The sequence below is a fragment of the Acanthochromis polyacanthus genome, chromosome 17 (genome assembly GCF_021347895.1).
Source record: "Acanthochromis polyacanthus isolate Apoly-LR-REF ecotype Palm Island chromosome 17, KAUST_Apoly_ChrSc, whole genome shotgun sequence".
NCBI classification, from domain to species: domain Eukaryota; kingdom Metazoa; phylum Chordata; class Actinopteri; family Pomacentridae; genus Acanthochromis; species Acanthochromis polyacanthus.
The window spans coordinates 33,863,922-33,889,716 of NC_067129.1; the positions used below are offsets into that span (position 1 = coordinate 33,863,922).

Here is a 25,795-nt window from a genome sequence, read left to right on the forward strand (position 1 = left end):
ACCGGACGCTGTCGGAGGTAAGGCTGTGTGAATGAACAACACTGCTGACGGGGATGCCATACAGATTCATGTCAAAAATCCCGAACTATCCCTTTAATGTGCTTGTATATTTTTTTGGGACACCTTGTATATAATAACTGATGATTCTAAATTTGCCCGTAGGTGCACGTGTGACTGTTTGTCCTGTTTTAAGTCACCTTATTGTTTTTAAGTTATTTTCTTCTTGTTTACTGTGAAGAACTTTGGTCACCCTTTGGGCTGTTGTAAAGGGCGACACAAAAACTTTTACTGATTTAAACAATCAATGAAATGACAAAATGGTCAAGAAATCAAAAAAGCTAGAAAAAGCATTGGTTGAATGTTATAGTTTTATTATAACTTCTGTTAGTTACATGGTACTAGAAGACATTTCAACAGTTAAATTGGTGCGTTTAATGTATGTAACAGAAATTTTTAAAAACGATGAAAAAAACTTAAAGCTGCAAATAATGACTGTTTTTATTATAAATTAGTGAGCAAATGAACAGTTCAGTCTATAAAATGTAGACAAAAAGGCCCTTTTCAGTCTGTCTGAGTCCAACTTGACACCATCAAATGTCTTGTTTGTTCCAAGAATTTAGGTTTTTCCACTACTGGGTTTAAATAATGGCTTTACGCAGTCAACTGACGGACAAAAAGGTGAAGAAACCTACGCATCAATCAGCTCCAGATGTAAAACTATCCTCAGACGTCTTTGCTCTATAACCTTCATGCAGGGTAAAGGCAGTTCTGTCAGTGACTGGTTACTGCAGCATCGACTGCTCTGATCGCGGCTTGACGTCACGGTTTTCGACCGCGGGACTCAAGGGCCGCCGCCTGTGGAGAGCAGCTGGCTTTGAGAGTCCGTATCGGCCCCCGATCGGCTCCCTGAGGGGCCCAGAGGTCAGCTGAGGGCTCGGCCAAACATCCAGCCTTTCATCCGCTGCCGTGGGGGAGGAGGATGGGAGCTTCACAGCAGAGACTTAGCCAGCGCCACCATGTGGTCGACACCGCAGGCTACATCCACCACCTGACCCGGTACAGTCACCTGACAGAAAGCAGTCAGTCAGACTTTGTTGATATGTCTATTTCACACTTTACATACAGATGGAAATGCAACACTAAATAATTTACAACAATAAAAATTGCAATAGAACAGTGTACAGTCATAATACGAATAAAGGAGTGATTGAGGAACTGAGGAAACTGTCCACTGTAACACAAGCTGATAATAATCAGTGTTTTTCACTCGTCAGTGGTCAGAATGTTGTGCATGATCAGTGTGTACAGTGTGCAAAAAGTAAAAACAACAACAACAAAAAGCAATGGAAAAATATAGAGTGTAAAGAAATAAACCAGTGTGGCGAAAGTTGTTAAAATAAAAATGTATTGTAAAAATATCCAGTTTAAATCATGTGAAGTAATTGTAAAAATATGTCATGTCAAAGAACACAGTGCAAAAAGCATCGTAAATATAAAAGGTTTTAAAAATATATATATGCATGGTAGAAGTGTAAACTGTAAAAAAATGTGTTGTGTTTTAATGTGATGTAAAAAAATACTATCTAAAAAATATCTTGTATCCAAAAAATATAATAATATACGGATCTCAGAATAAATATTCAGATACCACTGTCACGAACGAATATTCGGATTTTCGGGACCAGCCCTACTTTATATATACCGGGCTTTGCAAAAGTTCTGTGTCACGGCTTCATGATCTTTACAGACGTTTACATGTCGGAGTGAAAAATTCCATTAAATAAACTGAAAGTTCTACCTTATAGGCAGGTGTCATTAACACAAATTTTTTTCTCCAGTGAAGTTGTATCAAGATGGAAGTCAAAAGATTTGAGATATCTGCTCTGCTTTGTGCTGAACATCAGCCGGATGACCGTCCACAGAGTCGCGGAGAGGCTAAAGAATGGTGAAGATCTTTCAGGTCTTCACCATTCTATAAGGTAGAACTTTCAGTTTATTTAATGGAATTTTTCACTCCAACATGTAAACGTCTGTAAAGATCATGAAGCCGTGTAACAGAACTTTTGCAAAGCCCGGTATATATATATATATATATATATATAGATGTTTTTTATTTATTTGTACTATTTTCTTATTTTCTACATTGCAGATATTTATCTGTTCACAACATAATTTCATATGAATTCTTTTATAGTTTTGATGTCTTCAGTATTAATCTACAATATATGAAATAATTAAATAAAATTAAAAAAAACCTGTGAACAAGAAGGTGTGTGCAAACTTTTGACTGGTAGTCTATATATTTTACTTACTTACTAGATAATTAACTAAAACAAAACAAATGAAATAAAAGTGTAAATAATTTGAAATAAGAGTGTGTGTGTGTGTGTGTGTGTATGTGCACACACACACACACACACAATATATATATATATATATATATATATATAATACAGTGTGTGTGTGTATATGTATGTGTGTGTATGTACACACACATACATATACACACACACACTGTATTATATATATAATACAGTGTGTGTGTGTATATGTATGTGTGTGTGTATGTACACACACATATACATATACATATATATCTACAGAGTGACAGGGAGATTTTTAAAAAAAAAAAAAGATAAAAATGAAGAACATTAAATCGAGTAAAATGTGTTCGGTAAATTGGTAAGCAAATAACAGAAACGTATAAAAAATTATTTCAAAAGTCTGACTAAAAAGGTGGGAGACGAAATATCACAAAAAAGGCAAAGCTGAGAGGAAGATCAGGATGAGAGCTCTCGTAGTACAAAACAAAGGTTCGCTTTCTGTATTTATTTGCTGTCTTCTATAAGAGATTTCACACTGTGCAGTCCTACACCTTCAAATCCTGTTGAAATGTCTCTGGGCGACGTGCTAATGTAAGTCTGGGGGCTTAAATTGAAAAATCTCTGCAGGGGATATGGATTTATGGCATCACATTGTACTGGAACAATGTACTTTTCTGTACTGAAGCACGACACAATATATCACCAAGGAAGCAGTGTTTTCAAGCAGCATATAGGGTGCACAACAAATCGGAACCAGCATTTAAAAACAGCAGGTCAGCAGCAAAGCTTGCTCTCTGTTTGCATGACTAAAACTGAATCAGTGTTGACTTACTCGCCAGGGGAAGTACTGGTCGTCTCTCTTCCCGATGCCCAAACAACCTCTCACGTTCTTCCCCCAAACAAAGAGCTCGCCTCGATCTGCAAAGAAACCATCAAACATCAGCGGCTGGACTTGTCAAAATCAATGAGCAGCAACAAAATAAATAAAAACAAAACGCAAAAACATAATGCAAAGCAGGATAACAACATGTAAGATTCAATTCTAAATTGAAAGAAATCATCAAAGAAAATGTTAAGACCACTCAGAGAAAACAAGAGTCACTGAGAAGATGTACGTCCTGAGATTTTTCATATCATTTAGGTGGTTATATTTTATGTATTTTGTACTGATTTATTATTGTCCATTACCTCTCTCACTAATACAGTACTGTAATGGTTTATAAAACACCTTGTAAATCCTGTTTCAAAGGTGCTATAAAGATAAACTTTGTTACTGTTGTTAATAACATTGTTATTGTTGTAGTACTATATGTCATATATATGTAGAATGTAATAGTAATAGCGATTTGAGTTTAGCAGCAGTGGCCGTAGTACTTTTGAGGACTTAGTTGTAGTAGTTGTAACAATAATAGTTGTAGCGGTGTAGTAGCTGTTGTAGTAGTTGTAGTAACTGTTTTACCAGTTGTAGTTTTGCAGTTTAAGTAGTAGCTGTAGTAGTTGTTCTAGTAGTTGTTGTAGCAGGTCTAGTAGTAGTAGTATTGTAGTAGTTGTGGTGGTAGTAGCAGTTGTAGTACTAGCAGTAGATGTAGTAGTAGCACTGTAGTAGTGGTTGTAGTTTCACTAGTAGCTGTAGTAGTGGTTGTATGAGTAGTTGTTTTTTGTCTAATAGCTGTATCAGTTGTACTAGTTGTAGTAGTAGCATTGTAGTAGATGTAGTGTCTGTAATTGTTTTTGTAGTAGTAGTTGTACAAGTAGTTGTTATCATTCTAGTTGTTGCTGTAGCAGTTGTAGCGGTAGTAGTTGTTGTTGTAGTAACAGTTTTACCCATTGTAGCTCTTGTAGTCATAGTTTAAACAATATCTGTCGTAGTAATTGCAGTAGTAGTTCTAATACTTGTTGTAGCAGCTGTAGTAGCACTGTAGTAGTGGTTGTAGTTTTAGTAGCAGCGGTAGTAGTGGCTGTACGAACAGTTGTTATTGGTCTAGTGGCTGTAGAAGTTGTACTAGTTGTAGTTATAGCACTGCAGTAGATATAGTGGCTGTAATTGTTGCTGTAGTAGTAGTTGTACAAGTAGTTCTAGTAGTTGCTGTAGTAGTGGTTGTAGTTTTGTGATAACAGTTTTACCCGTTGTAGTTCTTGTTGCCATCGTGTAAATAGTAGCTGTAGTAGTAATTGGAGTAGTAGTTGTTCGAGTACTTGTAGTCGTAGCAGTTGTAGTAGCACTGTAGCAGTGGTTATAGTTTTAGTAGCAGCTGTAGTAGTGGCTGTAGGAATAGTTGTTATTGGTTTAGTGGCTGTAGAAGTTGTACTAGTTGTAGCATTGTAGTAGATGCAGTTGCTGTAGTAGCAGTTGCTGTAGTGGTGTTTGTACATGTAGTTGTTACTGTTCTAGTAGTTGTAGCAGTGGTAGTAGTTGTTGTAGTAACAGTTTTAGCCATTGTAGTTCTGGTAGTCATAGTATAAACAACATCTGTAGCAGTAGTTACAGTAGTAGTTGTTCTAGTAATTGTTGTAGCAATTGTAGTAGTGGTAGTAGCTGTTGTAATAATAGTTTTAGTAATTGTAGCAGTAGTTGTAATTTAAGTAGTAGCTGTAGTAGTAGTAATTGTTGTTCTAGTGGGTGTAGTTGTTGTAGTTGTGGTAGCAGTTGTAACAGTTTTAGCAGTTGTAGTTGTTGTACTCATAGTAGTAGTAGTTTAACTAGTAGCTGTAATAGTAGTAGTTGCTGTTGCTCTAGTAATTGTTGTAGCAGTTGCATTTGTAGTTGTTGTACCAGTTATAGCAGTAGTAGCAGTAATAGTAGTCGCAGTAATAGTTGTTGTTGCTCTAGTAACTGTTGTAGCAGTTGTTATTTGCAGTTGCTGCTGCAGTTAAAGTCTTAGCAGAATTGAAGTAGTAGTAGTAGTGGTGGTGGTGGTGGTGGGAGTAGCAGTTGTACTAGTAGCTCTGCAGTAGTTTTAGTAGTCGTTGTTGTGCTTGTGTTTGTAGTTGTTCTAGTGGTTGCAACAATTATAGTATTATAGTAGTGGTGGAGGTAGTAGCAGTAGTAGTATTTGTATATGTAGAATGTAGTTGAATGTAGTAGCAGTTGGAGGTGTAGCAATAGCTGTCATAGTAGTTGGATTAGTTGATAAAGTAGTGGTGGCATTGTAGTAGTTGTTGTAGTAGTAGTTGTAGTTCAGTAGAAGCTGCAGTGGTGGTTGTACATGTAGCTATTATTGTTATAGTAGCTGTAGTAGTTGTGATTGTCGTAGTAGTTGTTGTAGTAACAGTTTTAGCTGTTGTAGTCGTAGTAGTAGTAGCAGTTGCTCTAGTAGTTGTTGCAGTTATAGTAGTAGTAGTATTGAAGTAGTAGTAGTGGCGGTAGTAGCAGTAGTAGCAATTGTTCCAGTAGCTGTTGTTCTACTTGTAGTTGTTCTAGTTGCAGCAGTTATAGTAGTACTATCATAGTAGTAGTGGCGGTAGTAGTAGTAGTAGTAGTAGTAGTAGCTGTCAATTGTTCTGTATAAAATGTGAGACTTTCCATTGATATAACAGAGGCTCTAACCAGACTGAGATGTATTTTTACAGAAAAGAAAACTTCTTGATTCATTTACAAACAGGACTCCTGCTGCTGTCTTTATCCAACACAACCGATTCTGCACACAATCCATCTTTCTAACGTCACAACTGGCTGCAAATCAAGATTATTTTCATCGTTGAGTGTACCTGTCTACAACTTAAAAACAGATTTGAACCCGAGAAAACACTCAAACCTTTGAGAAATGACAATTGGAGACTGATGCTCTAACAGCAGAAATGCTTCAGTCTCGACCTTCAGAGCTGTTGGACGGTTTCAAAGTCTGAGTCAGGCTAATAAAAAGTGGCTAAAAGGCCTTTTCTCTCAGAGATAAAAACAAGACGAGCTGCAGACTTTTCCTTTCAGCGTCATAAACGGACTCCCTGACTCAGCAATAAATTGCCTCCACAGACATTTGAGGCTCGTTTTCAGCGCTCCACGCTGAATGAGACGGAATGACTTTGCTGTTTGAGAGTTTTATGTTTCCATTTCTTATCTTAGCTGGAAACCAAAAGGGCTGACATTTGGAAGTTGAAACAGAAATCTTGTGAAATCGCATCACTTTGTATCTCATGGCAAGACATGAAATGAGGATCTGACCTGATGTAGCCTTAAAGAGTTTTAGTTTTCCATTTTTCTTACCTGTGACTGCAGCAAAGTGACTGAGGCCACACCTGATTCTGGTGACAGCCACTGATGGGTTGAACTCCGAACGTCCGAATAGCGTAGAAGGAATCATCTCTGGGGTGGAAGATTCTGATAGATTTGGACCTTTTCCCAGAATGCCATAACCCCAAACAAACACCTCTCCTTTATCTGGAAACATTCAGACACACAAAAGCAGAATAAACCTCAAGTTTAGATCTGAAAGTCAATTAATTAATAGAAAGAGAAGATTTCCAGCTTCTCTTTTGTCAAATATCACTACAAACTGAGTACTAGCAATTTGTTTATTGAATTTTTTTAGCATTCAAAGACAAATGATTTAAAAAAATCCAAAAAAATCTGAAGACGGTTTAATATTATGAATACTAGCTACAACTCGATTAATATAGTAACATGGTGAGAGAAAAGCTAACTGCAATAAAGAAGCTAGCAATAGCATGGCAGTGCTTTGAGATAAATACTTCTTAATTTAGCATGTTAGCATGCCAACATAGTCGAGTTAGTGGCAAATACAAGTACAGGTGAGGTGGTCTGCAATAAACAAGCTAGCAATAGCATGGCAGTGCTTTGAGATTAATCCTAACACTTCTGAATTTTGCATGTTAGCATGCTTACATAGGCTAATTAGTGCTATGCACAAATACAGGTGAGGTAGTCTGGCAATATTTATCCTTCCCAAGTAGCAATTTGCTTTGCAGTCAGCAGTATAGCTAACACTTCTGAATTTTGCACGTTAGCATGCTAACATAGGCTAATTAGTGCTATGCACAAATACAGGTGAGGTAGTCTGGTAATATTTATCCTTCCCAAGTAGCAATTTCCCTTGCAGTCAGCAGTAGCGGTACACAATTTCACCACAATAGACTAATAACATCACAATCTAATAACATCAAAATAAAATAAAATTGATTAAAAAAGAATAAAAACATCATCAAAAACAAAAGAAATGCAAAAAATGTTAGCATTCAAAGACAAAATGATATATGGATAAAAAAAAACCTGAAGATTGATTAACAATAAAAATAAAAGCTACAACCCCACTGATATTTAAATAGTAACATGGTGAAAGCTGAGTTAACTGCAATAAACAAGCTAGCAATAGTATGGCAGTGCTGTGAGATGAATACTTCTTAATTAAGGATGTTAGCATGCTAACATAGCCTAATTACCAGTACACACTACCACTAAAACCACACAACAGACTAAAAATATGTTGATAAAATTAACTGAATTAAAAAAATGTAAAAATATCATCAATAAAAGACAAAATAAATATGATGATAAAATGACATGAAATAAATACAAATAAACCATATAATTGTTGATGGAGGTGTAGGATTTTTGTCATAAACCCAAGTATCAGACAAATGTCATAGTTTTGATGGCACATTATGAAAACTTAGATTATTGTGATTATTCCCAAAGTGGGCATGAATCAGTGCGATAAGCGTCAGCAGCACATAAGTTGTCACACAAAACCACAAATGTTAACATGCTGGTGGAGTTTCAGCAAAGCCATTAAAAATCAATAAATCACCGTAATAATTTCATGTCAGTCCATTCAATAGTTGAGCTATTTTTAGTTTGGAGTCAAAATGGTAAATTGACAAAAACACCTACATTTTAGCTGCTAGCATGGCTGCTAACACTCATGAGACAAATGTGAGTTTTCAGCACATGAACAGCAGTGAGTTCTTGTGATCAAGCAGATTAGAATTCCTTGGAGGAATGCAGGTGGAAGTTAAACCTGCAGTGCAGAACTTCAGTTGCTTACACAAACAATGTCAACTTCCACTGAATGCCATTGCAGTTTTATCTTTACTATCAAGTAGTTTTTACACAACAAACTCCACCATACTAATAGTTACTGTAGCTGAATGTCTCCGTCACTACAGAGCAGGAAGGTCACCACAGAAACCAAACTTAAAAGCAGAAATTTTGATAATGTTTTGCAGTTTTCTTCACATTTGCAACTAAACAATCAGCAGTTATCTGTGGCTATAAATTGTACAGTGCCTTGTGAAAGTATTCGGCCCCCTTGAACTTTTCAACCTTTCGCCACATTTCAGGCTTCAAACATAAAGATATAAAATTTTTAATTTTTTGTCAAGAATCAACAACAATTGGGACACAATCGTGAAGTGGAATGAAATTTTTTGGATATTTTATACTTTTTTAACAAATAAAAAACTGAAAAGTGGGGTGTGCAATATTATTCGGCCCCTTTACTTTCAGTGCAGCAAACTCACTCCAGAAGTTCAGTGAGGATCTCTGAATGATCCAATGTTGTCCTAAATGACTGATGATGATAAATAGAATCCACCTGTGTGTAATCAAGTCTCCGTATAAATGCACCTGCTCTGTGATAGGGTCTCAGGGTTCTGTTTAAAGTGCAGAGAGCATCATGAAGACCAAGGAACACACCAGGCAGGTCCGAGATACTGTTGTGGAGAAGTTTAAAGCCGGATTTGGATACAAAAAAGATTTCCCAAGCTTTAAACATCTCAAGGAGCACTGTGCAAGCAATCATATTGAAATGGAAGGAGTATCAGACCACTGCAAATCTACCAAGACCCGGCCGTCCCTCTAAACTTTCACCTCGAACAAGGAGAAGACTGATCAGAGATGATTCACCGAAGATGTATTGAAAACCTGTATCACCCCTCTGAAAATGTAATTGCCCCCCTAAACCTATTAATTGATAACAACTGCAGTTAAATGCTTGTTCCAGTCTGTGATCACCATAGAGGAATTTTGGTCTACTCTTCTCATTGACTTGGCCACTTCATAACCTTCACTTCGTTCTTTTTGAGCCACTCAGAGGTGGACTTTCTTGTGTCTTTGGGTCTTTGTCTTGCTGCATAAACTATTAGTGTTGAGCTTTAGGTCATGAACTGATGGTGGATTTTCTGATAGAGAGCAGAATTCAAGTCATCCAGGTCCTCCAACCATCACACTACCACCACCATGTTTCACTGCTGTATCATCAGTCCACAGGATGTTATCCCGTGGATCTATATTCTCCCAGAGTCTTCCTTATTGTGGAATCATGTAGACGGACCTTAACTGAGGTCAGTCAGGTCTGCAGATCTTTAGATGTTCCTCTGGGTTCTTCTGTGACTCCTGGATTAGATGTTGATGCAATGTTGGTTGTCAGTTCACTGCTGGGGAGGTTCTCCACTGTTCCATGTTTCTCCATTTGTGGATAATGTCTCTCAGTGTGGTTCTCTGGAGTTCCAGAGTCTCAGCAATGGCTTTGGAACCCTCCAGACTGATGAATGTCAGTGACTTTGTTTCTTATCTGTTCTTGAATCTCTTCAGAACACAATGAAGACGGGTTCTATTGAGTGATATTTAGGTTCAACAAGCCTGGCAGTAATCATATGTGAGTGTGGACAGTGAAACACAATACTGAGCAGACAAGTAATTGAATAATCAAGACAATAATCTGCAATGCAAGTAGATGTTAGCTGCAGCCCTAAAACCACTTATATGTGATTCTTAGTAAAATTACTAGATGGATTAAAATTTAATCCTCATAACCACAACGTAGAGAGATTTGGAAAAAAAAAAGCCAATCCAACCAATAACAGATAAATAAACTGAACCCAGTTGCCAAATGAATTTGGTGGTTTAAGTTGATTGGTAGCTAAGGGGGCAATTACTTTTATACATAAGGCAGGATGGAGTGGATCGCATTTTTACTTCAATAAATAAAATCGTTGTCTAAAAAGTGTAGTTTCTGTTTTCTTGAGTTATCTTTGTCTTCAATTAAAATTAGCTTGCTGATGTAAAACATTTAAGTTTGACAAAAATGCAAAAAAAAAAAAAAGATTTCTGTAGGGGGGCAAATACTTTTTCATGGCCCTGTATATCAGTGCTGCAGCTCACATATATTGTGCAACAGCACAGCAGGAATTTTCAAAGTTAAAGTTGATAAAATGTTTTTACTCTTCAGACAAAAACATGAACATCAATGTGTCACTTTCAAGAGTATTCGGTCAGTTGGAACGGACGACCTGCGAGACGTGAGAGACGTAATAAATACAGGCTACTGGTTTTTTTGCCTTTAAAATTGCCTCTTCAGACTGAAGGGACAGTTTTCGGGTTTTTTTTTGGAAATCATCTGAACACAGCACTGAGAAGGAAAACTCCCCACAATGTCTGGATGAGTAAAAGCTCCGTTTTATACAGAAGTCGGCCTGGTGACAGTTCTGTCGTAGTGTTCAAAAAGGTAAATAACAAACAGACATGAGGAATGAAACTGTGAGGTTTGATGCCACCAAGAGGCCAAGTGAGGAGTCTCAAACTGAAAACTGAGCTGGAAATGGTTCAGTCAGATCATAAAATACATCTTTATCCTCACAAAACCCAACAGCCACTGCTCATATTTACATTATATGCTGTTCATATTTAAACTAACTGTGTTTCTTGTTTATTTGTGTGAACTGACCGTTGAGAACAGCCACCTGTGAGCCTCCACATGCAGCCTGAACCACCTTTCCACAGCCTTTCAGAGGAAGATGACGAGGAGAGCTGATCTGTGGATGAGAAAAATAATTAATCATTATTGTTATATGTAAATTTGATCCCTCCTGTACTGCTAAATGCAATTATTTATCTATTAGAAGTTGGATTTGTTTTTTTTGGTTTTTTTTTAATCTCTACAATGTGGTTAGGGTGATTCCCTCTTAACCCATTCAGTAACTTTGCTAAGCATCACATAAAAGTGGTTTTAGGGCTGCAGCTAATGACTATTCGCATTGAAAACAATTTTTTCAAATATTCAATTAGTTGTACGCTCAATAATGTGTCAGAAAATAGTGAGAAATAGTTCTGAATGCCCAAGATAATGCCCTTAAATGCCTTGTTTCATCCACAACCAAAAGATATTCCGTTTACTGTCAAAGAAAGGGTATAAAACCAGAAGAAATTAAAAAGCTGACATCAGAGAATTCCTTCTTTATTTTCTTAGAAAATTACTCAAACTGATAAGTCTATATTCAAAACAGCTGAGGATGAATTTAACCGTGTTCAACCAGTTCATTAATTGTTGCAGCTCTAAATTAATTAAAACATTATGTCACATTCACCAACTATCTCGAGACTCAAATCTAAAGACAGTCTGAGAATTTGTAGAATAAAAATAAACAATCTGAATGAATTTAGAGTGGGAACACAATTCCCAAATAATTTACTGACGTGACATTTATTCATACTCTGGATAAAAATGAATTTACTCAAGTACAGCAGAAGTATCTCTTCTGATCGCAAATTATTTCTAGACGCATCTGACAACTTGTTTTTGTGAAATCATTTCGAATACTGCTTAATTTGTTATATTTTCATCTAAATGTTTTTCAGGATGTAAAAACACCACACAAAAAAAAATCTATGCCCCCTTTAGTAACATATTTGTGAATGAATGCTGTGCCCACAAGAGGTATAATTCAGTGATTTGTGTGCTTTATAATAGAATCTCATGAACAGACAGCACTGATTGAGGCAAAACAGTCGATTTCTTACAAGCTTAAGCAACTTGTTTTTGGAATCTGGCTTTAAACTCTCACACGAGCACAAAAAGAGAGATTAAGGTTGGGGACAAGAACACTAAAACGTCTTTGCACGAGGTGATTTATGGCTCAAAATGTTCAACTATATCTCAAGTATCAGTGAGCAGCTCTCTGACAGATGGACAGGTGAGTGACAGGTGGAAATAGAAACCAACAGAGCCACCAAACACAGTTACACAAAGATGCTGTTCAGCTCTCCTCACCTGCGTGGCCTCCGTGACTGAAGCCAGCTGCCGGTACTCGGAGTTTCCCCACCCGAACAGCTGTCCGTCTCTGGAGACAGCCAGGCTACAGTCTCCATAGGTGCTGATCTGCTGCACCTCCACCCCTGACAGATCTCCTCCCACCTCCACCGGACTGGAGCTGATGTTGTGGTGACCCAGACCTGAAGGATGAGGTACCGCAGTGATCAAGCTAAAAACACACATTCATCAATAAATACCTACTTATCAGTGACTGCGGTACAGAGAGAGGTGAACACAAATCATCTTGTGTTGTAGAGTGATCGAACAAAATATCCTTAATCATACGTTAGCTAATGCAGGACAGTTTGAGCCTACCATTTGCATTTGATTTGAACATTATTATTATTATTTATTTGGTATTTATCAGCTGTGCAAACAACAAAAATAAACCTGCAATTGATTTTGTTTGCAGTCCTGTTTTATGCATCTTTATTAGGTCTGCAAATATGTGTTGAATACTACAATACAATAATATGACTTTTAAGTAGTATATATACACACACATATACCTGAGAGCATTAACTATAGAGCTCTTATGTCTTTGTCTGCATAGCTACACTGCTAACATAGAACAGCCGAAGCACACTGAATACATAAATAAAATAAAATACTTCATGAATTGCACAAGAATCATTCCAACACATTTTGTACTCTAAGCAAATCTTTCTACTTTCTCATTTAAAAAAAGCCCCCTAAACTGGAAACATCTTGACATTTCTCTTGCTCTTTCTTAGCCATCACTTTCGCTAATCAGGCGGTGTCCATTAAATTAACATAAATTAATCTGAGAGCAGCTGACATCAAACTGGGGCCTTATCTGAATGACCAAACGTTTGCATGCTGAGAGTGAAAAAGAGACACGTGTAAATTACATGATTTTTCCTATTAACTGAATTTCAAGCAGTCTATCAATGTTTTTAATGACTAATATATAATATGAGCAGCTGTCACAATGGAACTAAATTGCATAGCTTTCTGATTTTTCCTGCTTGCGTTTAATGTTGAGCTTCCATTTCAACCAATTTCCAACCATCTACTCGACTGAATCCCTAATAATTCTTGTGTCAAAAATATATTAAATTGCTGCTGATTTCACGTTAGTTGGTGCTGGAGATATATACTGAGAAATATATTACATTTCTCACTCTAAAGGGGCCAATTGTTGTCTCTAATTCTGTATTTCTGCTCAAAGGATATACGCCACTACTCTTGTCAACACTTAAAAGGCTCTAAAATCTTATTTTTATATTTCACTGAGGCTCACTTGAGAAATTATTGTTCATTTTCAATTGAGAACTCTTTTGCTCCTCAGTCAGCTCATCGGAGCCTCTTAAGTGTATTTCTGAGAAGTTTTTACATATGATGAAGTAGGCTAGGAATCAAGTGTGCTCGAACAAGAGATCTTACAGAACATAAAGTGTTCTTTAAACCTCCGAGAGAAAAAAATATTTACATATAATTTTCTGTTAGTGCAAGAGAGTAAAACGTGTTTAGTTCCTTAATGCAATTAGTGCATAATAAGGACAATCTGTATGCAGTTTAGATTGCAGATGTTGCTTTAAAAACTGATGTCTCCTTCAGTCAGCTGTGATGAAACGGGAAGATAGAACATTTTCCATCAGCTGAGAATCTGTATTGCTCATAAATGATCGTCAGGAAATGCTTTGGTTAAAGGGTGACGCTTCTTACCGCCAAGATAGCTTCACAGCATCAGTTACCATGGAGATCTCGCAAGTTAAAAGAGGACTACCTTCGTGATATTGAAAAATCTGACTTTTAGCTCAACATACCTGCAAACCCACTAATCTTGCTTCGTAGTTCTGCCCTCAGTTCTCTTATTTAACGGCAATATAATTTGCACAAACTAAAGATGAAGCGTCTCAAGGTGGTGGGTTTTGGTCTGCTGTGGTTATTTCTGTATGTTTGTGTTCTGCTTCACAGCTAGTGTGGTGAAGAACATATTTTTCCGTTGCCTCTCAAGGTTAAGGGGTTGCCGAGTGTGATGGAGTGTGAAGAGCACCGACCCGTCTGTCCATCTGCGCCCCATCCACAGGCCAACACTTTCCCCGTCTCGGTGAGGAAGAGGCTGTGGTCCTGGCCGCACGCCACCTGGGAAAAAAAAAACAGAAGATGCATCAGCTCCACAGTGTTCGGTGTCACGCACAGAGTGGGACATATTAATAACATCTTAACAAGCTTGTTAAAAATGAACCGACTGGATGGAAAAATGAGGCATGGACTTGTGAGAGGAGGCGATTAGTGTCGCAAAAGGGCCAAATGACAGTTTAATGTGCGTGCTGGCCAGGTGCTGCTGAGTTTAAAGCAAACTGTATCTGGAAGGTCCGGTGCAGGAGGGAAAAGAGATAAGTAAAAACCATCGGTCGTCGGCACTCACCTGTACGACCCTGCTGCTGAAGCCCTCGATCTTGTGAATGATGTGGCTGCCACTGTTGGAACACGAGACGGACAATTAGTCGATCCATCACCGGAGGACGGCGGCGTCTCCAGGAGGTCACAGCGGTGTCTGTCAGCCCTCCCTTAACCTCCCACTTACATCCGCACCAACACATCTCATGTGTCAGGAATATATAATCAAGGCAAACAGCAGAGGAAGTGACTGATACTTCAGGTGAGGTGAGGTGTCTTTCAACTTTAGAAACTTAAGTTCAGGGATTTCAATGGCACGTAAGGCGAAGTTGTTTTGACATAGAGAAAAGAGATACTGCAGCGATGAAACTGCTGCAAGAGAAAGCTACAAGTGCAAACACTTACTTGTACTTTAACGCTACTCATCAGTGAGTTCAGTACAGATAGGTGACTGTTTTGGAGTGAGAAAACAATATATCTGAACTATACGTCAGCTGAAACAGTGCAGTTTGAATCCAACGATTCAGAAAATGATCAAGAGTAAAAACTAAAATGTAATGGAACATAAAATGTCAAAACATAGAGAAAAAGATCAGAACAGATTGTTATCAAAGCTTCAAGTTAGCCAAACTTATTGTCTTCTTTTCCTTTCGGCTTTTCCCTTCAGGGGTCACCACATCGAATCAATTGCCTCCATCTAACCCTGTCTGCTGCATCCTCTTCTCTCACACCAAACTTATTGTAATTGGTTTAAATATAACCCAAACTGTCTGTTCTGACATCCATGAGTAGGTCAGCGCTGCACAGTAGCAGGCCTTAATTACTAGTAATCTGTATTGATTGCAAAAATAACAGCAAATAAAGTGTTGTGATGGTTTCTTACAACCTTATCTCTGATCTAAATGAAGACTGATGCCAATATGAATACTTCTATTTTGATGAGAATCCCTTTCATTCAGTTGTCAACCCTCTAAACCTCAAGCAGTTTCTGTTTTTCTTTAGGTTTTACTTATGTCACATTTTTACTAACTTTGAGCTCATTCTTCACTGCGATATAAAGTCCTGCATCACTATGGAAACACTCAACCAAGAAGAAGTAGAGAGAACTCAAAAATGTCTTTGTCTTTCCACGTTTGTCACAGCTGCGACACCAAGTGAAAAGCGCATTTTTTTTTTTAAATTACAGAATCTATTTAGACTAAACAGTATATGTTGACTAATGAAACGGTTCTGATTAAATATCATAATTTAGGCCTTAGATTTGGTTAAGTTTTCCAATGAAACTGTGCCAAAGTGGACGAAATGAAGACACATCAGATGAGATTTCAAGGACAGTCTGAAAGCAGAAAATCTTTGAATTCTGTCAGTTTTCACAGTTGCTGGTTTTGATAAATGGCAAAATTTTGGTCGTTTTCTATGAAAGAATAGCCTTTTAAATTCAATGATGCGTTTTAGGATTCACAGGGTTTAAGAATTGTCGCCTTTTTTATGTGTATTATGTGACACATTTTTCAATTAAAATATAAAAAACATTGTGTCCCAAAACTTCATTCTCCCCACTGGACAACATGTTTGATTGCTACATCTGGTCAATCAGGTACTGTTTAGTTGTTTGTCTGGTCAAACTGTCAGGTCCCAGTTTATGAATTTCTTGCTTGACCAAAGTGTATTACACTCCCAACCAAATTTGCGTTGTTACCATGGCCAAGAGTAAGGGTGGAAAAGCTCTTTGCTATTCAGGAAAACCTGATCACCAGGTAGCTCAAGCTCTCTGCAGAAGTATCCGCTGGGTGGAGAAGTGGTGGCAAAGGTACAACAAAGGAGGATCCTTCAAAGACATGCTTTGCTCAAAACGTCCATCTGGCCAAAAGCCAAGGATCTGATGAGAGAGGCCGAGGGTAAAAGACACCAGTCATGCTGGTGACTCCGTCAGAGGCTGAAAAATTTTGGAGAAAATGTTTCCAAGAGCTGCTGCTGTACATCGTTACTTAACAGAAACTCTGGGGCTGAAAGCTTACAAGATGCAACGTATCCCGCGACTCACCAAACTGCAAAAGGAAAAGAAACTCGCTTTCACAAAGAAGTACATAACTGTGACTCCAAAAGACTGGGAGAACTCGATTTTCTCTGATGAACCCCTCTCTAATTATTTCCAACACTCAACAGCCAAAACAACCGATGACGGTGAAAAAGTACCATCTTCTGAGCGAAATTCACTGCACATAGTATGGTTTGTGAGGTTATGTCTTCTTCAGGTCTCTCAGAGCTGCTCAAGGTTCCGCTGTTAATGTACAATATTATACCTACAGCACTCCAGAAAAGGTACTACTTCCAGTTTTGGCCAGGAGGAAAAAAATCAGGGCCTCTGAACAGAAAATGTTCAACAGAGGTTTGGAACTGGTATTGATGCAAGATGGCGCCCGTATGACTCAGCAATGGTGTTCTCTGTAAGGAAGAATGGCCACCAAACTCCCCTGACCTCAACCCAATTGAGAACTGTTGGGAAGTCCTGAGCAGTCGCATCTTTACCAGTTCACCACCGTCCACCATGAAACAGCTTAACTCTAGGGCTGTGTGGGAGTAGAAGATAGAACAATCCACACCCACCTCGTACATTCCATGCCTGAAAGACTGAAAGCCGTGATAAAAGTGAAAGGGAGAAACACTGGCTATTCAATAAATTCATTATATTGCATATTCAGTCTTTGAGCTTTGTTTTTCTGAGAAGAACAAACTTTTGGGACACAGTGTAAGTAATAGTCTCTTTCTAACTGATCTCAAACAGATCTTTACAACATTTCTCCATTTCTTATTATATCATTCAGGATACCTGTTGAATATTTCTGCCATAAATCGGGCTCAAGTTAATTGAGAATATTTCTAACTCGGCACTAAAATAACACACAGGTGTCTGAAAAGGTATAACAATACATTAATCAGCTACAATTCATCACTAAGGTAATCATACTTTGATTAGATGGGTATAACCTTCTGTGTGAATGTGGTAGAATGTGCACACAGTTTTTTAGTGCGGTGTGGAATTATTACTGACATCTGGACAAGCTTTTGGCTCATCCGATGTCACTGTAAGGATGACACAGTGTTTCTGAAGTTACTCTGGTGAGCACACTGTTTTAATAAGTCAGAAAAATGATGGATGAAACTGTCAGAGTTGAAGAAAAATCATTTAAACTGGAACATTTGATAAAAGCGGCATTGAAAATGTCTCCAGAGAAATTCCACAGAATCCGGGGTTTTCCCTGCGACGGGAAACTAGCTGGTACATTTCACCCTTAAGCAGCCAGAAAACTCACCTGTAGACTTCATCTTCAACTATCCGTCTTCCACACTGGCCATATGAATTGTTTCCCATACTGAAAACTGAGAACAGAGAGAAGGGAATATGAAGGTTAAAGATGCATAACTTATGGTTCTAATAATGATTAAAAAAACAATTTGATACTAATTTCCTTCTTGTGGTGGCTTTCAGTGAGACTAAATACAATAAAATGGGTCATGTTAACATCACAACTACTAAATTCATGGACAAATGAGATGTTTGACTAGATTACCTGAAGATGTTTAAAAAGTTAAATCAATGCAGATCATTGTAGTGGTATTCATCTTCTAAAAGTTTTTTTTTAAATTTTGCAGCACACAGTCATGACAGGAAACAGTGACTGATTGCATCACTTCACATTTACAGTAGCTCATTTTGTAAAATAAATGTTCTGAATGTGAACACTAACCAGCCATTCATATAACAGTGTAAAAAGAAAATAAGCTGCTTCATTTAGTCCAAGTGTGAAACATAAACTCTCACAGTGACCTTTAAATCCTGACAAAGGTTCTATTAGTTGCATTCGTCTTCAACCTCAGTTGTTTCAGAAAAGAAGAAACCAGGATGAGTAGATACATTTCTACCATCAGAGGAAAAAAGTGCATCATGCTTTGGCCACACAGGTGATATAAAGACCACCGTTGAAAGTAAGACAAGACAAGACAAGACAAGACAAGACAAGACAAGACAAGACAAGACAAGACAAGACAAGACAAGACAAGACAAGACAAGACAAGATAAGATAAGATAAGATAAGATAAGATAAGATAAGATAAGACAAGATAAGACAAGACAAGACAAGACAAGACAAGACAAGATAAGATAATCCTTTATTACTCCCCGTGTCCGGGGAAATTTCCCATGTTACAGCAGCATACATCATAAAGTTTGGGGTTACTTAGAAATGTCCTTATTTTTGGAGGAAAGCAGTTAATAATAAATACAGTCTAGACATTGTTAATGTGGTAAATGACTATTCTAGCTGGAAACGTCTGATTCTTAATGGAATATCTCCATAGGGGTACAGAGGAACATTTCCAGCAACCATCACTCCTGTGTTCTAATGCTACATTGTGTTAGCTAATGGTGTTGAAAGGCTCATTGATGATTACAAAACCTTTGTGCAGTTATGTTAGCACATGGATAAAAGTGTGAGTTTTCATAGAAAACATGGAATTGTCTGGGTTACCCTAAAATTTTTAACAGCACTGTAAGTCAACTTTAACTTATTTAGATCAACTTTATTATAGAGCAGCTTTGACTAATGTAGAGCAATTTAAAGTAATACAGAAGAATTTTAACTATTATAGAGCAACTTTAAATAATATAGAGCAACGTTGACTAATGTAGAGCAGATTTAGCTAATATAAAGCAACTTTAACTAATGTGGAACAACTTTAACCAATAATATCAACTTTAGCTAATATAGAGTAGCTTTATCTAATGTAGACCAACTTTAAGTCATATACACAACTGTTCAAAAGTTTGGGGTCACTTAGAAATGTCCCTATCTTTGAAAGAAAATCTTTTTTTTTTTCCAATGAAGATAACGTTAAATCAATCAGAAATACAGTCCAGACATTGTAATGTGGTAAATGATTATTGTAGCTGGAAACAGCTGATTTTTAATGGAATATCTCCATAGGGGTACAGAGGAACATTTCCAGCAACCATCACTCCTGTGTTCTAATGCTACATTGTGTTAGCTAATGGTGTTGAAAGGCTCATTGATGATTAGAAAACCCTTGTGCAGTTATGTTAGCACACAGATAAAAGTGTGAGATTTTATGGAAAACATGAAACCGCCTGGGTGACCTCACACTTTTGAACAGCAGTCGATGAAAAAATAAAATAAAATCACAAGAGGCATCCTTTAAACGACTCAGTCACACATAACTCTGCTGTCAGGCCGAGCTACACTCAGAAAACCTTTAATTAAATCTACCACTTAAATGACCTGAAATGCATCACAACAGATCACTTTTCATTTTCATCCAGAACATGATTAAAGCTCTTTTCAATAAAGAACAAAAGAATAAACATTCAGGTGGGCAACAAAGGTGCCAAGAAACCTTTCTGCAAATGAAGAGTTCATTGATGTAAAACGGTGCTTGTTAGAACATCGACATGCTAATTTATGAGATGTACTAGAAGATCCTAATGAGCTTTTTGGATGAGGTTTAGCAGCTGCTTGATAATCATTCATTTCCACTGAGCGGTGTGGGCGGATGACGTGAAAGGACACTCGGTGCGACAGGTTGCTGGAAACAACACAGCAGCAGGTGTTCAGTCTGGGGCTCGCTCTGCGCAAAGGGGACGTCACGCACCACAGATTATCGTGGTTTTGGGTTTTGTGCAGGTGCAGGAGGTGTTTGTCTCTTACCTCCCGCTCGGTCGGTGAGGACGAGGGAGTGAGCTCGACCACAAGCGACCTGAAGCACTCGGGTCTGCAGGGGCTTGACGAGGGGCAGAGCGACCGGGGACGGCTCCAGAACGTAGTCATAGCTCTGATCTGCACCGACAGAAACAGGCAAGGGTGTAAGAAACAGTAAACGATGCACTAAAATCAATAAACTGTTGATGTTTGCACACCTCTGTAGCTTGGATGTTTTCTGGATGTTGCATTAATAATATCCTTCCCTTGTTTAAAGGCAACATTTGGGAATGATTTTAAGAGCATTCTACCTTGAATTTCCCAAAGGGGATTAAAAAATTTAATTTATTCATCAAAATAAAGTAAATAAACTTTTGTTAATGTACCAGTTAGTCTAATAGAACATACAGAATGCATTACGTTTAGCTGAGTGTTTGTTTGGCAGCTTCCGAGCACCAGACGCTTTTCAATGCAGAGTCTAACTCTGTAAAACCAAACAGATTCATTTAAAAGCATGCTAGAAACCTAACACATTTAAACATCAGCTAGAGTTTATCAAGTTTTCCTGCACTGAGAGCAATTTAATTTAAATTATCAGCTTTTCTAAAAAGCCTAATCAATATTTGAGATCTCTTGTGGGCAGCAGAACCAGCTAAAAACAAAGCAGTTTTAGTTTTACCAATCACACTGCAAAGTTGTCAGTTTGCACATTCAATCAATCTAACTTTACTTATAGAGCACTCTTCATACAAAGAATGTAACGCAAAGTGCTGTACATTTAAAAACATTAAAAACAAAAAGACCCATCCCAGCCTCCCTCCATGTGTCAGTTTGCACATTCAGTTTCAGGCCATGTGATAAGTCCAATATTTGCTCTCCGTTTAGCTCTGTTTTGTTCTCCACCATTACCAAAGACAAAATACCTGATTTGTCTCTTTAGTTGCTAAATGTTCTAGCAACAGCAACAGGACTAAGGAGGTCATTGTGGACTACAGGAGGTCCAGGAGGACTGAGCACACTCCTCTCCTCATCAAAGGGGAAGTGGTGGAGCGTGTTGACAACATCAAGTTCCTGGGCGTCCACATTACATCTGACCTGACCTGCTCCCTGAACACAGCTCACCTAGTGAAGAAGGCTCAACAAAGGCTCTTCTTCTTCAGGAAGCTGAAATACGCTGGTCTCTCCCCTCAGCTCCTGGCAAACCTCTACAGTGCCACAATAGAAAGCATCTTCTGTCTTGGTGCAATATGGACTATTTGTTCTGCTTCCCTCGGGCAAACGGTACAGGAGCATAAAAACTCTGACCTTCAGACTGAAAAACAGTTTTTATCCCAGAGCTGTCCAGTCCATTTCCCCCCTACACACACAACAGACTCACTATGTGCAATAAGGAACTGAGTCTTGCACTGGACTGCACTTTACACTCATCCTACTGCTCATGTGGACGAACTCTGTTTACATATTTATATCTTTATTTGTATATAGTGTGCCTTTTTCTACTTTTTTACTTATGGCTGGGAGTCACCAATGGCAATTTCCCTGTGTGGAAACACAATGACAATAAAGATTCTTGATTTTTGATTCTAGCTGATTGTCAGTAATTTTGCCTGCTGGTTGATTGACACTTCTCTCAAAAAAAAAAATTGACTGGTGCAGCTTTAATAAACTCTGCAGATTGGAGGGTGTAGGTTCTGTCTTACGGCGGCTGTGTTGGGTTCGCTGGAAGCCCAGCTGAGAGTCCTTGTTCAGTCCCATTCCCCACAGCTTGGACGTGTCTTTGGTCGAAGACGCGATGAGACTGAAGCCGTAACCACAAGCAGCTGAAGAGATCTGCAACAGAAGAGCAGCAGGAATGAGTTCAACCTTAAAAACTACCTTTACATGTTCGAACCTCCACTATTTATAGTTTTCTGAGTTGAAATGGATTGTGCTCACGAAAGGTGAAGACATTGGACTCCTGTTTCAACCTGAAAAAAAAAATCCAAAATATTTCGCAATATTCTTAGCCATTACGTCGAGACTTGAAGGTGCGGATCAGCACCTCCAAGTCCGAGGCCTTGGTTCTCTGCTGCAAACCAGTGGACTGCTCCCTCTGGGTTGAAGGGGAGTTGCTTCCCCAGGTGAAGGAGTTCAAGTATCTCAGGATCTTCTTCACGAGTGATATGAAAATGGAGCAAGGGAAAGACAGGCGGCTTGGTGCGACATCAGCAGTAATGCAGGTGTTGTACCGAACCGTCGAGGTGAAGAGAGAGCTGAGGAGCAAGGCAAAGCTCTCGATTTTCCAGTCCATGTACATTCCAACCCTCACCTATGGTCTTGAGCTCTGGGCAGTGACAGAAAGAATGAGATCGCAGATACAAATGGCTGAAATGAGCTTCCTCCATAGGGTGGCTGGGCTCAGTCTTCGAGATAGGGTGAGAAGCTCAGACATCTGGAGGAAGATCAGAGTAGAGACACTGCTCCTTTGAGTTGAAAGGAGCCAGTTGAGGTGGTTTGGAGATCTGATTTGGATGCCTCTTTGGAGGTTTTCCAAACGCATCTTCCTGGGAGGAGGCCCCGTGGTAGACCAGAACCCGCTAGAGGGATCCCTCAGGAAGAGCTGGAAAGCATTGCCGTGGGGAAGGATGTTTGGAATGACCTGTTTCGTCTGTTTGACCCTGGATAAGCGGAAGAAAATGGATGGATGGATTATGGAGAGTACATGAGATCTGTTCAGCCATGACTGACAGCTCAGGCCCAGAGAGAAGGTGAAAAGCCCGTTCACACTGTAAGTTATGTCACTGTTCCAGGCTGCTGGGGAAAATGTAGCTGGCTTAGTAACTGAAGATATGTGAGGATGAAAGGCAGGCTTAACAAAAAATGCTAATATAATTATTATTGAAATATTTGTCATTAATGCAAATATGTGTAACAATAATTTAATCATTTGTGACTTCTCCTGTCACAGTTTTTCAGTAGAAAAGGGACTACAAAGTGACAAACACAGAACATCATGAAAGTCAGAAAATCATATGAGCATAGAAGCCTATAACACGTACCCAAAAAACACATACTATCACTTGGCTTTTTTACATTTGGAATATAGTTTAAAGGTAAAAAGAGGTATAATATGTTTGGGTCAGAGTGTCAAAATCAGGCACATATGGACTCCATACTGGATTAAAATCACTCATTAACTGATTAGTATTATTCCCCTAATGAATAAATCTTGACCAAAATGTAATTTTTTCTAACCCTAACAATAAAGGCGCTGTTACTGTGAATATCTACTTCATTAAAAAGATACCAAGCCTCTTAAAATGAAGAAATAATGTGAGCCAAGTCTTAAAATATAGAAGTGTTTACTGTTTCTGTCAAGCCACACCAGCATTACTGAGGAAAAACAAAACTAATTCTCCAAGTTTGCAGGCTGTGATGATGCAGCAGTGGACCTGATGTGATCTATAACTCATCAGACGGGTACTTTATGAACACATAAATAAAGATCATAGAAGTCTTCCATATAAAACTCAGCTGATGTTACCTGCGCTGCCGTCTCCAGGCGGTAAGGAGTGAGCTGGTACTTGCGGGGCTTTTTCCTGCCGTTGTCCGGCACCACGAAGCTGGGAATGCCCAGAGCACCAGTGAAGCTAAATCCCCACACAAACACTTTGTGGGTCGGCTTTTTGTTCTGGCCCACATACTGAAAAACTGGACCAGCACTGCTCTTCTCCTGCGGTCTGGATGCTTTACTGAGCGTTGCATAACCGCAGACTTGAAGGCCTGCGCTGACGTGTCGAGGACACGGTCGCACACACGGAAAAGCCATCCTGTAGAATCAGACGAGACAAGAGTCAGTGTTTAGACAGATAAAGGTCTGTTTACAATATTCAAATTAAATTTATTTCCACAGCATGTTTGAAAACAACCTGAGTTGACAGGCAACAACAAAAATATGTGCAAAATAAGCATAAGCTTGTAAAATGAATTCATATAAAAGACAACCATGAAAACACTAAGATCCATTTCTTGAACAAAATAAATATAAAGCTCTAAAACATTAAGCCAATGAACAGCAACTCAAAACTCTTGAAAACAAGCACATCTTGAGACTTTTATTAAAAGCTTCACTAAAGCGTATTTGATATCATTTCTACTATAATGACCACTAGGAAATTGATGAAAAATGATCTAATCAGGGGATGTTTATTTGATTCTTCAACTCTGATAAATTATTAATTTATTCTCCTTCTTGGTATTATTATAATTGTTATTTGTGAATTAATTATTGATAAAATACATCAAAACTACAAATAGTATTCAACAATTGTATCCTTTATATTACGATAAATGTTCCCATAGACACAGCTCTTTGAATAAGTGTGAAATAACGTGCAGCTTGCAAATATTTCTAATGGCTTTGGAAAAACAACACATTTTATGCTATATCATAGGAAAATCGTGGCATTTAGAGCCACTGCAACTGCACATGTGCAAATTAAATAACATTTGTGAATAAAAAAGGACATATTTTATGATTAAACGCAAAGTGTTCAGTTATAAGTATTTAAATATTCATAAATATCATAAATATTCAGAAACCCCCGAACCCATTGAAGCCACCGGGTGTATGTTGTGGGAAGAATCAAAACGTAACGACGCCGGACTCCATTCAGTTAATCAATTAAAATCATGTCACTTTCATTTTGTTAAACTGGACTTAAATCTAAGACACTGTAGGAGGTTTAAAATAATTGCAAAACTCTACTGGTTGATTCGGCATACAAACGACATACGTTAGCTTCTCTACAGAAACATATTTCTTAATGCAATTTAACAGCTAACTATTAGCTAACGCAAATTGTTTGTGAACGACCCTTTTCGATTCAAATTATCCTAAAATTCGATAATCTCGACTCTCTTAAATGTCTGCCGAATTGAATATTGGCACATAGTCATCCGCATAAAGTAGTTCACCATGTTCTACTCAAAATATACAAGTAACACAATTTAAATGAGCTTCAAATTGTCATCAAAATGAAGGGAAATTCGTCTCGTGTTTTCTCAACGTATTTCCACATGAAGCCGGTGATCTCAGGTCAACTTACTTTTGCTGTCTGTTAAACTGAAGCCTTAAAACGTGTTGAAGAACTAATTTCTTCTATAAAGAAATGAATGTGAAGCTGCTGAATACAAATAAAACATTTCAATGTCATTGTCGCCACATGTTTGTTTACCTTCGGCTAAACTAACCCGGAAGTGATAAAGACTACTTCTTCTTCTTCTCATAAATTTACGGTAGGAGGAAGCGGGTGTGCACTGCAAAATGTTTCTGGTTCAATTCTTCTCACATTAAATTTGTAAATTA

General features: G+C 38.2%; 1 protein-coding gene across 2 annotated transcripts; it reads right to left on the reverse strand.

Moving 5' to 3' along the window:
• Positions 1-350: 350 nt before the first annotated feature.
• rcc1l (RCC1 like) lies at positions 351-25,702 on the reverse strand. Of its 2 annotated transcripts, none has more exons than XM_051937385.1 (12): positions 25,665-25,702; positions 23,972-24,257; positions 22,149-22,278; positions 20,458-20,586; positions 18,049-18,115; positions 14,763-14,814; positions 14,392-14,476; positions 12,326-12,507; positions 11,003-11,090; positions 6,526-6,699; positions 3,157-3,242; positions 351-1,066 (listed from the first exon to the last, which is right to left on the reverse strand). In XM_051937385.1, exons 2-12 carry the CDS (start codon positions 24,254-24,256, stop codon positions 989-991), a joined length of 1,356 nt encoding a protein of 451 aa, XP_051793345.1. In that variant the 5' UTR covers position 24,257; positions 25,665-25,702; the 3' UTR covers positions 351-988. The 2 variants fall into 2 exon arrangements, with proteins under 2 accessions (XP_051793345.1, XP_022070645.2); XM_022214953.2 differs by having other exon boundaries at positions 25,536-25,695.
• Between the last annotated feature and the right edge of the window lie 93 nt (positions 25,703-25,795).